The sequence below is a fragment of the Danio rerio genome, chromosome 5 (genome assembly GCF_049306965.1).
Source record: "Danio rerio strain Tuebingen ecotype United States chromosome 5, GRCz12tu, whole genome shotgun sequence".
NCBI classification, from domain to species: domain Eukaryota; kingdom Metazoa; phylum Chordata; class Actinopteri; order Cypriniformes; family Danionidae; genus Danio; species Danio rerio.
This window is the reverse complement of record NC_133180.1, coordinates 69,846,396-69,862,500: the sequence shown is the minus strand read 5'-3', so window position 1 is coordinate 69,862,500 and position 16,105 is coordinate 69,846,396. Positions and strand designations below refer to the sequence as shown.

The following is a 16,105-nucleotide window of genomic DNA, read 5'->3' as shown; positions in this document are numbered from 1 at the left end:
ATAATATTGTATAAACCATATAAACCATGCGCAATTAATTGCAACAAGAACATTTTAACTCTAGTATTTACACATCGTAAACTCTGTAATCTACAAATTCCGACAGGGTAATACGTCTTGCATTGTAATAATTATCTCCTCAGAGAGGAAACTTTTAAGGACACCCACACAAGCGGGGGGAAACTCTGTGAACCCTATAGCCACAATGCATTTGTAGACGTTTGTACTGTAGATGAAGCACGCACATATATGTTTGGGTGTTTTTCCGAAGCCATGGCAACAAACGGTTGCATATAGCATTTCCATATGGACTTTCCAACAAAGCGCGAGATACGTGCGTTTAATCTCGAGGGTGGTAAATATCCCTTTTCTGCACGCTTGTGTAGTGTTCTTTTTTTTCCAATGGACTTGTCATCCACTTTCACTTGATCCTCCCTTACTTTTTCCTTGAGCAAGTTTTCCTGGCTGCCAGAGAAAGTGAACTTCTCTTTTGACAGACAAAGAATGAAGTAACTTCTCCAAAGTTACAACAGCGAACTCTGGAAGCACACTGGATCGCTCTAGCCCACGCGTGGAGCCAAAACCAAAAAAAAAAAAGTTGGCATGTGTGATGACGCATTTCCCGGCAGAATACACAAGTTGTTGTGAAAGGTCTAGAAGCGGCAGTTGGAACTCAACCCCTAACATTTAAATACAGCTGTAAATCATATCGAAACACGTAAACTCGGGGGGCCGTTTGCTTTGTCATGCCAAAGGATTACCCAAGCAAATAATAAAACCAACTGCGCATCCTCATCCTCTCAGAGCCAGAGCTGCTGACCGATACGTTGTCAGTCTTGAACTCTGTTAATAAAGGCTTGAAAATAAGGAGTTTGGGCTTCTATATTGAAAAGGGAAGAAACATTTGCAATATTTTAGTTTGCATTTCAAGTACAAAATTAATAAAAATAATTCACAGGGATGTTTAACTAGGAGATTTTTTTCAAACGTAATCGTTTTAAAAACAATATGTTGTTTTTATTTTGCCTTTGCCAACATGACAGTACATTATATTTCACTAGTTATTTAGCAAGATACTAAAGTATTCAGCTTCACAGCTCATGATATGTAAATAGCTTGTTTGGCGTGCTGTCCCAGGAGAGAGCCCTGAGCTCAAGGGATCCTCAAGCCCAGGGTATCCCTCTTTCGCAAGGCGAGGGGAAATTGAGCTCAGTCAATCTCAAGCTCCCCTGCTGCTGAGGCCAAGGTGAACTTCCTGAGAGGAAGACGTTCGAAAAAAGATTTAGTCTATCTATAATATAGAGCATATTTGGACGGTGGGAGGAAACCGGGGAACCTGGGGGAAACCCACGCAGACACGGGGGAGAACATGCAAACTCCGCACAAAAATACCAGATGGCCCAGCGAGGACCCAACGCCATTGGTATTCTTGCTGTGAGGCAACAGTTCTAGTCACTGGGCCACCGTGCCACCTATTCTGGATAAGGGTGGAAGAGGGGGGTGGGGCGGTTCTTCCAGACGAAGATAGTTGTAGAAATGAAATAAGGATATAAATAGTGACTTAGGATCCTTTGATAGAAGGATCATGATTAGCTAATGTGGGCCAGCTGGGTCAATCACGAGCACGTGCTCCTCTCGAAATTAGTTTAAAGTTAAACTTCACTTAAAGGTCTAAAGCCACCGTCACACTGCACTTTTCGCCCCATAGACCTCCATTTAAATGCTTGTGAATGTGACAGACCGGAATCGCAAGCTTGTGCAATAGGTTTCGCCGTTCACTGTGTTACAAACAGAGTTGGGTGTAATGTGTTCCACTGTAACGCATTACTGTATTCTAATCGCATTTTTGGGGAATGCAGTCAAGTAACAAATTATTTTTACATTTGTGTAATTTGACTATAGTTACTAAAGTCAGTGTAATTGTGTTACTTACGTTACAAATATAGATTTAAAAAAAAGCTTCTTTTAAATAACGTTTTTTGCTGCAATGTCAGTTAATAAGCATGCACTTTTAAATTGTTGGAGAACACCAGCTGAAATAGCTGCAGACGAGTTTTTGCTGCTTCAAGTGGAAATATAAACTGTGGAGTCAAGTGGAGTATAAAAACAAAAATTGCTGTGAAATGCGGTATATGTCCAGTCTCTAACGTACTTTCAACTGCTTTTAACTCGGCACTTGTTAAAGAACTTGAACAGAAAGCATTCTATGACAACACTCGTCACCAAGGAGGACACCGGCCCCTAAAAACACAGCGGTCCAACTTTTTTTGTGCAGGATCGGAAGTGAAGGTATCTTCTGAATGTGAAGAGAAGTGTAGCTGCATATGGGGCCGTTCACATATCCTATCTTTTGCATGTGCAAGTTTGTTATTTCTGATGGAGGCGCGTGGCTTGTGCACACATATTCGTAGGTGCATATTGCAGGCACTCACATTTTCCAGGCGTCCAATTGAAAACCGCTTGTCAGTGGACAAGAAAGCTTCACGCTTTGTATGAAATATACACATTTTGGTAGACTAATTACCTCAGACAAACACAAAAACAAGTAACAAGACTTTCTCTAGAAAAAAAATATTGTAGTAAATACTGTAAAAGTTTCCTCACTCTGTTGAATATCATTTAATGATATAATATTTGGAAAAGAATTGACAATTCACATTAGGGCTTATAATATTGCTTGTAACTGTATGTCTGACATTTTTGTAGTTAAAGAATAAATTAAATAAAATTTTAGGTTAACTAGCAATGGTTAATTAAGCAAATGATTCAAGTGTTTCTTTCTACAGACAGGGGCGTAATTTGTAGTAAGTTAGAGACGTAACTTGCAGTTATCGAGATCCCATTAAACCATAGGAGATGTCACAACAAAATGTTGTTGGAAAGATGACGGAAATGTACATTAATATCTATGATCTTTGGGTTTAGATTTGGGGAAGGTGTAGACGTTAATAACTGTGATGATTGGTTTTAGGGCCGGGAAGGTGTAGAGGTTAAAAACTGTGATGGTTGGGTTTAGGTTTGGTGAAGGTGAAGACGTTAAAAACTATGATGGTTGGGTTTAGGTTTGGGGAAGGTGTAGATGTTAATATCTATGATGGTTGGGTTAAGGGTTGGGGAAGGTGTAGATGTTAATATCTATGATGGTTGGGTTAAGGGTTGGGGAAGGTGTAGACCTTAATAACTATGATGGATGGTTTAACTTTGAGGAAGGTGTAGATATTGATGATGATGGTTGGGTTTAGGTTTGTGGTCGGTGTAGATATTAATAACTTTGATGATTGGGTTTAGGGTTGGAAAAGGTGTAGACATTAAAAACTATTATGGTTGGGTTTGGGGAAGGTGTATAGTAGATGTGAATAGCTGTGATGGTTGGGCTTAGGGTTGGGGAAGGTGTAGACATTAATAACTATGATGGTTGTGTTTAGAGTTTAGGAAGGTGTAATAATGATGATGGTTGGGTTTAGGGTTGGGATTAGTATAGGCGTTAATAACTGTGATGGTTGGGTTCAGGTGTGGAGTAGGTGTAGACGTTAATAACTGAAGAACAGTGCCGACTTGCCGACAACATAGTTTTGACATGTGGGTCTCCATAACTTCAAGTTTTGCCCAACTTCAAGTTACACCTCTACTACAAGTTACGCCCCCTTCATGTTACGCCCCTGTCTTGCAGTCCGCAGATAGACCCTACTCAAATGATTGGACAACAGCGGTTTGTTTTGTAGCCAATTGGGGGGAAAATATTTAAATAATATTGACAATAAAAAATATTTAAAAAAATCAAATTTAAGTGCTTTTATTCCAGCCAGACTTTCTTTAGAAGAAAAATATTATAGTAAATACTACAAAAAATGTCCTTGCTCTGTTAAATATTACTTTTATTATTATTCACAGGCAGGCTAATCATCTTGTCTTCCTCTGTATGTCTGCCTGGTGTCATTTTGTATTTAAGATTTTCATCTTTTAGATGTCATTTTAAAGTGTTTCAGGTGTTAAAGACCCTATCTCAGATGATCTTTTCAAAGATATTTTCAGTAAAAATGTAATAAATATGTAGTGCAAACTGGTGTTTTTTTATTTTCTGAGCAGAATTGAACAGGATTCTAACTTCATTTTCTAAAGAAGCTGTTAAATTGCACATGTAGCATGATTACTGTACGTAAACAGAACTGTTCCTAACATTTCTACACTACATTCACTATGATGCTGTGAACTAATTACTACCGACACTATAATGTTCTCAATCACTATGAAAAATGTTAAAAGGATAGAAAATGTCTCTACTAATTACTCACCCTCAGGTAGTTTTAAAAGTGTACTGTATGTTTATTTCTTCTGTCGAACACAGTACAATATATTCTGAAGAAAGCTGGAAAGCAAAAGCCACTGACCCTTGCTTAGACATAGAAGTCAAAAAATACCATTGAAGTCAATGACTGCTGCTTTCCAACATTCTTCAGTATGTCTTTATTAGTGTTCAACAGAAGAAAGAAACTCAAACAGGTTTGTAACAAGTTGAGAGAAAGGTAAATGATGGTAAAATTTCATTTTAGGGTGAACTATCCCTTTAAAAGTAGATGTTAGTAATACTGTAATCTTCGAGTGTATTTGTGAGTGATACCTCAGTGAATTACCGGTGAACAGGTCCTGTTCAACTGCTTCTATAATGGCAGCTATGACAACTTGCTTAAGTATCAGAATTTGGAAAAATGTGATTTAACTGATATTGAATTTGACATTTTAAATTGGACATCTCTGCAAGAACTACATGATGCTGTTATACAAACATAGACCAAAATCTCTGAGGAACACTCAGATGCATTCTACCTTGTTAAATCTATGCCACACAGAGTTTGAAGTTCATATCTGAAGGTGAAATGAGGCGCTATTGCAAGAAGTACATAATAAATTAAGGTCCCACTTTATATTAAGTAGCATTAATTACGGTGTACTTACATTTAAATGATTTAGTACAGTGCACTTCTTGTGTACACACATGATTTTGTACTCATGAAATCATGTGCATGTAGGGATGTAACAATTCACCTAACTCACGATTCGATACGATTCACAATACAGATCTTACGATCCACTATTTAGTCACTATTTTTAACAAAATTATTTTAAACACATTTAAGGTGAAGAACCCTTTCATTTTTCTCTTCAATGCTGCACATTTTTGCAAAATATATTTTCTACTATAACCAAATCGCTATTTTAAAAATAAATAAAAGATTAAAAAAGATTGATACAAACTAAAGAGGACTTATTAACATAAACAAACTAAAACTGGAACTGTGCTGGGATTTAACATTTTTGAAAAGAAATATCAGCATATCTATGTTTTCTGGCATCTATTGGTTTCTGGCATAAGCTGAGGACCTGCTAATCATCCGGTCCGCGTTGTCTGGCTTGGAGATCTGTGCGGGACTAAATTTTGAATCCCGCTAACGCCAGGTTTTAGACCGAACCCAACCGCTCCCGCTTATATTCAGCATCTGTTGTCCCGCTGCCCGACCTGCCCCATGCCTATAACAAGCTGTCTGTATAAAAACACACACACACACACACACACACACACACACACACACACACACAAGCACCAAGCACACACACACAGACAAAGCTCTCTCTCTCATTCACACACACACACACACACACACACACGCACACACACATACAGCAACAAACAAGCTAAACACAGCATCAAGCTGTCTCATTCACACACATACATGTGCTCGCTCGCTCGAGAGTCGGGAGCGATATTGCTAGATGGCCCGCTCACATCCAAAATAAACCAGTTACCGACTGCTCCCGCACTTTATTTAGGAATTTATTCCTGCGCCGCAGAAATCTAGTTGGGTCCCGCGGCTCCCCCGGCTCCCGCGACACGTGAATGCAGACCTCTAGTTTGGCTTATTAATAGTTTTTTCTTTGCGTGTAGACGTCTATAACAGTAGTTTTTATTTTTATTTTATATATATATATATATATATATATATATATATATATATATATATATATATATATATATATATATATATATTTATATACAGTTGATTTCAGAATTATTAGCCCCCCTGACTTATTAGCGCCCCTGTTTATTTTTTTATCAAATTTCTGTTTAATAGAAATAAGATTGTTTCAGCACATTTCTAAGCATAATAGTTTAAGAAACCTATTTCTAATAACTGATTTATTTTATTTTTGCCATGATGACAGTAAATAATATTTTACTTGATATTTTTCAAGATACCTCTGTACAGTTTAAAGTAACATTTAAAGGCTTAACTAGGTTAATAAGGTGAACTAGGCAGGTTAGGGTAATTAGGCAATAATTGTATAATGATGGTTTGTTCTGTAGACTATCGAAAAAAAAATGGTTTTTAAAAAATTTAAAACTGCTTTTATTCTAGCCGAAATAAAACGAATAAGACTTCCTCCAGAAGAAAAAATATTATCAGACATACTGTGAAAATTTCCTTGCTCTGTTAAACATCATTTGTGAAATATTTAAAAAAGAAAAAAAATCAAAAGGGGGCTAATAATTCTGACTTCAACTGTAAATATATATATATATATATATATATATATATATATATATATATATATATATATATATATATATATATATATATATATGAAGAATTCAGATGCAAAAGCTGCTAAACGCCATTTTCGCTAAAAATGAGATAATGACATTGAGTGAATTTTAGGCACATAGTACAAGTTCAACAAATAGTTTTGTTTAAAATCATCCAAATCGCAGCTTCAGCACATTCAGAAATAACAGTTTGTTTGCAAAAGCCTCTAAACGCCACTTGCCTTTGAGAGCAAAAGCCGCTTGATCCCGAGAACCAATCAGAAGACGCAAATCAAATCACATGGTTTCAATGTAGCAGCGCGCTGATATGCCGGCTTTATGAGGAGGCTGTTTTATTCCCCTTTCAACTTCAATTTTAAAAGATGAAGTTTAATGAACTGCATGAGCCTGTCCGACTGTCAGTGAATGGCAAATGAAAATGTCTCTTTCCTCAAAACTCTGTGCATTATAAGAAAAAGAAAACACAGTGCAGTCAGAAGTGTAACATGCATTCATAACATTTGTTAACACAGCAACACTACTTTGAATGAGTCTGATATACTATAGCTAAACATTAAACAGCAACTCCATTTTACGAAAGACAGAGTTAAGATGCCGTTCTTTTAACCCACATACATGCTATGAGGATAAACAAGACGAAAAAGAGACCAAGATCTTGAGTATAGTAAGGATAAATAAATGACAGCTTCTGAGAGACATCTTATTTTTTTTGCACAGAAGGCCTACCTTCGTTTTATTTGCTAATGGAAGCTATTTTTAAAAGATAAATACAGTGTTTAAAACTATACATTATTTTTATGAAATCAATACATAATTTTTTTAAATTAATAGACAATGCAGTCCCTGGTTTATCAGGGGTTACCACAGTGGAATGAACCGCCACTTTCTTGACAGATGTATTTTTCATTTCAGCTGGTTTGTGTAATGTGTTTTATGTTTTGTAAAATAATCTCTCTTTGCATCTTTAGTGATTTTCAACTAATTACACTCTCTTGTCCCAATAGGTGGACTTAAAGGGTTTTGCATAAAAACCACAAGTGGATTTAGCTGGTTTTGACAAAAAAAGAAAATCTACATTGTGACATTACCAGCTAATAACCTCATCACATATAAAATGAACACAACCTAATCAGAGGAGCCTGATAGAAAATGCTCATATCAAAACAAATATATTAGGATGATAATGATAAATGCTCTTTAGTTGAAAAATTGAATTATTCTGCAAGATATATATATATATATATATATATATATATATATATATATATATATATATATATATATATATATATATATATATATATATATATATATATATATATACAGTTGAAGTCAGAATTATTAGCTCCCTTTTGATTTTTTTTTCTTTTTTAATATTTCCCAAATGATGTTTAACAGAGCAAGGATATTTTTACAGTATGTCTGATAATATTTTTTTCTTTTGGAGGAAGTCTTATTTGTTTTATTTCGGCTAGAATAAAAGCAGTTTTCAATTTTTTAAAAACCAATTTTGGGACAAATTATTAATTATTAATATTATATATATATATATATAAATATATATATATAAATATATATATTGCTCTGCTTCTGTGAATTGATTTATACAAAACTTTTTAAGAACATGTATTTAAAGTATTTAGGTGTCTTATAAATAAAACAAAACTTGAATTTCAATAGCATCCAAAACCATATTGATCCCCAAAATATTCAACGAAAAAACTGCCAAAAGTTTAGAAGAAAACATCAGACGGTTACAGTTAGTCAGTAGCATTTGTAAGAGGAATATTGCTTTAAGCCTTCCAATAAATATTTTCAAAGCAATAAACCTTGTTTATTGTGTGCTAAAGTTACAATTTTCATAGTATTTTTGTACAGTATGTGTATCCTTTCAGTTCCTTCTTTGGCAGATGCCTGTGTTTTGCTTTTATTTTGTGTGGGAGCTACAAAGATATCATCTTGCACGATGGCCTGAAAAAGGACACTTACTGTAGATCTGGGGCATTTCGGGTCATAAGAGACAGCCCGTGAAATAATGTTTTGATTCCTCCCCCCCATTTGATGGTTTATTGGATTTAGTAAACAGAATTCGGTGGCCTCGCTGAGACACTTCCACTGGAGTTCTGTGTTGTTTTCGGTGGTCTTCAGTGGGCTGTTTTCATTGTTTCTTTGGAAGGACTGTGTGTTTTTCAATCCAGTGTTCCAATAACTCACAGTATACATTGCTTGTATTTGTCAGAGCTGTTGTCAGCCAAGGTCTTTTCCTCCCAAATGCACCATCAATAGCGGATAACTGCCTTCAGCAGCCCCACAGAGCAATTAGGAAAAACTAACCCGGGCCTCTGACGTGCTACGAGCAGACAGAAAAGCAACATTGACACAAAGTATCCTATTAGTTTGTTGGACTTGAGGATGACCAGGATTTGAATCCGTGCCTTGTAATGATGAGGTCTTCCATTTTAGAGGTGAGGTCATGACGGGAGAACGAATTTTGCTCCTATTTGATGTTTAGGAGAGACGCTAAACAATTTTCTACCAAAGTTCTCCAGATTTGTGTTGAACACAGTTCTAAATCTTGCTGAGTAGAATTGAAACCAATGAATCCTATGCGTTAAACTACTCATCAGCCACTTTTTTCATGTGTATCTATCTGCTAAACCATGTTACAACGAGATGTTGTTGGCTTACCATACTTACCAGAGAACATTTTTACCAAATATTTTCATGGGTTTTCTCCAAATTTATCCACAACCAATTCATTTGTTACATTATATACATTCATTTAGCAACTCCACCATGCAGCTCCACTCGCTGACTTCTTCATCCATTTTGTCATGACTGTTAGCCTACTCGGGGTCGCCCCCTGTGGTTGCAAATAACAGTACAATGGCGACCATGTCAAGTATGAAAGCCTTCGCAACTCGCAGCTGTACGTTAAAAACTGCAATGGTTGGGTTTAGGGTTGGGGAAGGTGTAGATGTAAACGACTGATGGTTGGATTAAGGGTTGTGGTAGGTGTAGACATCAATAACTATGATTGTTGGGTTAAGGGTTGTGGTAGTTATAGACATTAATAACTGCAATGGTTGGGTTTAGGGTTGTGGTAGGTGTAGACATCAATAACTATGGTTGTTGGGTTAAAGGGCCATAAAACCCATACACTGCTCTAAGCGTGTATTTTTCATACAACGTTTGATACAGCACGGCGAATGAGAGAACAAAAACCCTCAGCATTTCCCGGAAACTTAGATGCACACGACAGGTAGTGTCAGAAAGCTGCGTGTGTTATTTCGGTCACAAAATGCAGTGAAAATCCTACACGAGGTTAAAGTTTGGTTGTGGTGCTAACATGTTTACACTCGGTACAATAGTTCAAACTGAATAAACAAAGAGCACTGGTCGCTCACTTACCAAATCTGTAGAGACAGGACAATCACCAGCAACTAGAGCCGCGTCTTTATGAAGAGTAGACTACAAGCAAATTCGAGACATAATTCTGTGTCAATTCTGAGACATAATAAGGCACACTCAGGTACAGACGCCCAGTCTGCACGCTGGAATATTATCTCATGACTGTGACGCAGCTTCAAAAATTTGTTTCAAACCGGAAGTACAAATTTGCTTAAAAAAAAGCGAAAACAACCAATTTACACATTTTTAGTGAAATATTGGTGTCCTAATTGTGTTTTTAGCAGTGTGGGACACATATACGACTGTCAACAGCTCAAAAAATGTGTTTTAGTGTTTCGTGACCCTTTAAGGGTTGTGGTTGGTATAGACATTAATAACTGCAATGGTTGGGTTTAGGGTTGTGGTAGGTGTAGACATTAATAACTATGATTGTTGGGTTAAGGGTTGGGGAATGTGTAGACATTAATAACTATAATGGTTGGGTTTAGAGTTGGGGAAGGTGTAGACGTTAATGACTATGATAGTTGGGTTAAGGGTTGGGGAAGGTGTAGATGTTAATAAAACCTATGATCATTGAGTTAAGGGTTGTGGAAAGTGTAGACATTAATAACTATGATGGTTGAGTTAGGGGTTGGGGAAGGTGTAGACATTAAAAACTATGATGGGAAGGTGTAGACTTTGCAAATTTTGAATTCGCATGGACTTTAAAGGTTAGAGTTGTACATGCTAACATTGTTGTGCCACCAAAAAAATATATATATATCATTTTTGAACAAGCGCCATTAGATTGTTGCGGGTGATTGCTCAAATCTGCTTTTATTACTTCTGAGGCTACTGGAGGACTCGCAGTCCCTCTCCTCCAATCCCAATGACATCAATACAGAAAAGGTCAGATGTTGTGAGAACATTCGGCGGTTGCAAGGTTTTCTGAAGGAAAAGTGCACTTGACAGCTCAGTTTACTGTCAAAGTCTTCCTGCAGACTTCTCAACCTCACTTCTTCAAGCTTATGTCAGAGTTTGTCTGACTCTTGTGAAATGCTGATATTTATACTATCCAGATGTCATGGTCTCAGGGGCACGAACTCAACATTAAAAGTAAGTTTGCTTGCATTGGCGTCATCTAACGTCCGTTTAGAAGTCATTTATTTGGAAGCAAGCGACATATTAAGTGTAGCTGGACAAATATCTGGTCTAATACTTTGAGAATGAAACTTTGGTGGGCAATGCATGTTGCACTGTTTTTGCTATGCATGTGTGATTTTTGTTCTGTGGCTGCAGTTTCAGGAGGTGTGCTAATAGCTTTCCATTGTTATCACACTTGATATTTTAATATAATATAAAAACAAATATTTTCAGATCTAAAAAATAGCATGTTTAAGTGAAACTGAGTAATTAAGAGTTGATAGAAATTATTGAATGTTTTAATCAATTTTGTAGTATTGTTATATCAGATATTTGACTTTGACTGTAATAAACTGCTGAATGTTTATCTCACTTAGTATAAGTAGGGGGCGTCACAGTTGCTCAGTGGTTAGCACTGTCACCTCTACGCAAGAAGGTCGCTGGATTGAGTTCTGGTTCGGTCAGTTGCCATTTCTGTGTGAAGTTTGCATGTTCTCCCCGTGTTGGCATAGGTTTCCCCAACAGTCCAAGACATGCGCTATAGGTGAATTGAATAAACTAAATAGGTGTAGGTGTGTGAACAAGTGTGTATGGGTGTTTCCCAGTACTGAGTTGCAGCTGGAAAAGCATCCGCTGTGTAAAACATATGCTGGATCGGTTGGCGGTTCATTCGGCTGTGGCCGCACCTGATGAATAAAAGGACTAAGCCAAAGAAAAATGAATAAATAAGTATAAAAATATAGAGCAGTTTTTTTTATTTATTATGAAGAGGTTTAATTCTCGAGGTTTATTTTTAATAATATTTTGAAATATTTCTGCTTTGAAGATCATATTAGTTTCATAATATCATATTGATTGAACACTCTCAGTGCTGGGCTATCCACCAGTCAAACATATGCCAGAGTACTTGGTGATTCATTCCGTTGTGGTGACCCCTGATAAAGTAGGGTTTGGGAAAGGAATTGATTGAGTGTTTACACAGTTAAAGGCAAACTTTTTTGCCCTCCTGGGTCATATTTTCAAAGTGCTGTTTAACAGAAAAGTTTTTTTTTAAGTAGTAATTTTATTAACTAACCAATTTGGTCTAGGCAACGTTAGTCTGTCTGTCTGTCTGTCTGTCTGTCTGTCTGTCTGTCTGTCTGTCTGTCTGTCTGTCTGTCTGTCTGTCTGTCTGTCTGTCTATCTATCTATCTATCTATCTATCTATCTATCTATCGATATATCGATATATCAATCTATCTATGTATCTATGTATCTATCGATCTTTCTATCTATCTATCTATCTATCTATCTATCTATCTATCTATCTATCTATCTATCTATCTATCTATCTATCTATCTATCTATCTATCTATCTATCTATCTATCTATCTGTCAATCTATCGATCTATCTATCGATATATCAATCAATCTATCTGTCTATCTATCTATCTATATATCTATCTATCTATCTATCGATCTATCTATCGATATATCAATCAATCTATCTATCTATCTATCTATCTATCTATCTATCTATCTATCTATCTATCTATCTATCTATCTATCTATCTATCTATCTATCTATCTATCTATCTATCTATCTATCTATCTATCTATCTATCTATCTATCTATCTATCTATCTATCTAACTATCTATCTATCTGGATGGATGGATGGATGGATAGATTCATTTTGTATTACCCTAATTTAATTTCAGTTTGTTGGTTTATTTATTACATTAAACTTTAACAAAATGTCTGCCATGTAAGTAATTATTTAGGTTTTATTAAATTTTTCAAATTAATAATTATTTCATGTAACTTTTTTAGTTAACTAGTCTTGGGTCAACAAAACATCTAAAAAGTTCTGATCTGAGATGCTCAATTTAAAGTATAACTCACTTCTGATGAAGTGTTCATTGACAGCGTTTTGACTTTATACTGCAGTCTCGCTGCTGAAACGCAAAGAAAAAATGCACACAATTTTTTTACGAGAGATTTTTGTTTTGCAGTGTTTGTGTTTGTTTTCCTTGGAAACAATTCAGGGATGGCTGAGGGCAACGAAAACATTTTGAAGAGACACACACACGTACACTTAACAACTGGAGAAGTGTTGGTCGGTTGTAATGAGGAGTGTGGCAATGGAGGGAATGTTGTCAGCCAGAGTTTGCGGGCACCATGAATGGACTAGATTTACAGTTGGGAAAATCCCCTACAGTGGATGGGGACACCGAAAGGAAAGGCCTGTGTATTTCACAGGGCAATGAGAGGGCATTCCTTCCCTCAGCGCTCTGAACACAAGAGATCCCTTGTTCCTCTATATGCATATATACACACTCTTACGTTTTTTACTCTGCGCTCGCACGGATTTGACAGAGCACACATATATCGCTCACAGGGAAGGGAAAGACTACCGCTTTCAGTTTGACATCAAAGGTAAAAACAAGCTGTCGCAGGCATGGGTCCAAACATTAGTTTCGTTTCTGGGATATTTGTGGACACACGGGTGTTTTCGCCGACAAATTGGTATTACAAACTGTTTGCTTTTGTTCAGACCAAAAACTGTGATTTTTCAGTGTTCCGCATCCACTTTTCCCCAAATGGTAGAACAGTTAGAACTAAATGACAGGATTATCATGTTCTTTATAAAATTAGAGCACGGTGTTCTTTGGTCTTCTAGGTACATTCAGCTCTCACCGTGTCTAATTTGACTAAACTGCACGAATAATGATGACTGATGTTTGATAAAATTAAATAAAAGACACCTTTGTGTTTTCCAAGGTCAATTTTGTTATCGTTTTCAATTGCGTTCTCCCAAAAAAAAGAATTGTTTCCATCAGTTTTTGTAGTTCTTGCTGACTCTTCAGCAACAGTTGGAATTGTTTTCAACCAAAATGGGTGTGAAATATGAAAAAACAACTGCTGGATTCAAATTTTTTTATTTTAACCCTACAAAATTTGGACTGATTAATCAACATTTTTAGTGTTTACCAGGGTTCAAGGATTTTTTCTACTGGCCCGATCGGACCAGTGGTTCAAATTTGTACCTGCCCTGCCAATATTTTCACTGGCCCTACCAAAAAAAAAGTTATTAGCTCAATAGCTATTTCTTAGCCACAAATAAAAAAAAATAGTCAAAATTTGTAAATCTAGAATTTAAATATTTTAAAAATGTTTATAAATGTATAATCAGCAAAAATCAAAGTGTTTTGCAAACAAAAGTAGCAAAATGTGCTGGTGTTTTATTGCAAAACAAAAGATGGCTGACCTGCCAAACTGACGGCCAACTGTACAAAACATCACTTTATTTTTTGGCAGACATTGCGCTCTTTCGCTGTCGTTAACATACTTAAATACATGTGCTATATGACAATATGAATGCTGTTTAAGTCCTTGTGTATGAGATTTAAGGTTTGGGACTCTGCTGAAGTGTGTTTGAAGTTTGAAGGTCTGAATCTGATTTGAGTAAATCGAAATCCATGTGATTTGTTCCTGCTTACACGTGCATGGGCCATAACCGATCTGTGCTACATGGGAGAAATAAATCAGACTTGAGTCACTTGAACTGTAAGTGTAAGTTTTTGTTTTTGTCTGTTCCAGGTGATTCCATTCCCCATGTCATGTGACCTTCGAGAAGACTGCGCATGTCGAGACCCAGATGCCCAGGAGAACAACAAAGGAGCCCGTCACCGGTCCATCGGCTGAGCCGGGTACCCTCGGCCTGCTGGGAAACCATTCTTCTCTACATGCTGCTTATAGGAGGGCCTTTCCACTCACACCGCACTCAAACATGCCCTCATTTCCTCATCAAACAGCAACAACCCAAAAGGGTATGACACTCAAAAGCAAACAACCCAACTAAACACATCAACAACAGGTTTCACAACGGATATAAAACATGGAAGTTCGGCAATAGCAACCATAGATGTCGTCAAACAAAGGCTCCATCAAATACGCCTGGACTGACGTTGTTTTCTTTTAATGTTTGCTTTCATTGATCATTATTTGTAAAGCGCAAACCATGGCGATTTTCATCTAGAGCAAGAAGAAAAAAAAATAATGGGAAGGGGTATACATGAAAAGATTCCAAACGAGACAAAAATTACCAAACTAAAGTGAATGGATGTCCCCTTAAACCTCTCCATGTCTCCGTTTAGCCATTCGCTCTCACATCTCTGCATTCTTATACATGTATAAGTTCAGAAAGAGGATATATACAAGTCTAAATTTGTGTCACACAGATGGCTTGCACTCGTCTGAATATTTTGAGCTGCTCTTACTAACTAAAAACAAAAAAAACACGACCTCAGCGCCTGTATGAAACATCGAGGGACGATTGGGGAATGTTTCACAGTGCATAGGAAGATGTACGAGTGCAGCTGCTGTGGCCCTAAATCATAAAAAATGCTGTTTATCAGCAACTAATGCGCAAATCTGATGCCCAAAATCATCAGAGGAGGTGTTGATCCAGTGAGAGCAGAAAGAGAGGGAAAGAAGTTGTGTTAGCACAGCTGTTGCTGCTAGTTTTGTTTTTGCTGCTGTGGCCATGCAGCCAAATTCTGTCTATGGGCAGTTTAGGTGCAGTCTGCCATGGATTTTACCTCTGGTGCAAATGCAGTTTAATAAACTTTACAGGAAAACAGTAAATATATATATATATATATATATATATATATATATATATATATATATATATATATATATATATATATATATATATATATATATATAACCAGTTCCCCTTTAAATAAACAAAGATGGTTTTATTTTGATGCTTGGGCTGTCTTGGGTTCATTCTTGGACAAATTTAGATCTATCTTTATTTTTGTGTTTACATTTCTTCATTTAATATTAATAATTGGATTATTTATAGAATTTTTCATAAACTCCCCAAAAATTGTTTGCTGTTTGTTCAAACTATTAATTTAAAGGGCACCTATGATGAAAATTAACTTTAGTACTCTGTTTGGACAGAGCTTTGTGTAGGAAT

The 16,105-nt window shown here is 36.4% G+C and overlaps 1 protein-coding gene across 4 annotated transcripts in view; it reads left to right on the top strand.

Moving 5' to 3' along the window:
- The window catches only part of pappab (pregnancy-associated plasma protein A, pappalysin 1b), a 252,884-nt gene extending 237,118 nt beyond the window's left edge, over window positions 1-15,766 (top strand). For 3 of the 4 annotated variants that reach the window (XM_073949695.1, XM_073949694.1, XM_009301935.5), the window contains one exon: window positions 14,716-15,766. In XM_073949695.1, coding sequence (XP_073805796.1) covers window positions 14,716-14,820 — 105 coding nt within the window. In that variant the 3' untranslated portion in view covers window positions 14,821-15,766. 4 annotated transcript variants of the gene reach the window in all.
- Window positions 15,767-16,105: the final 339 nt, after the last annotated feature.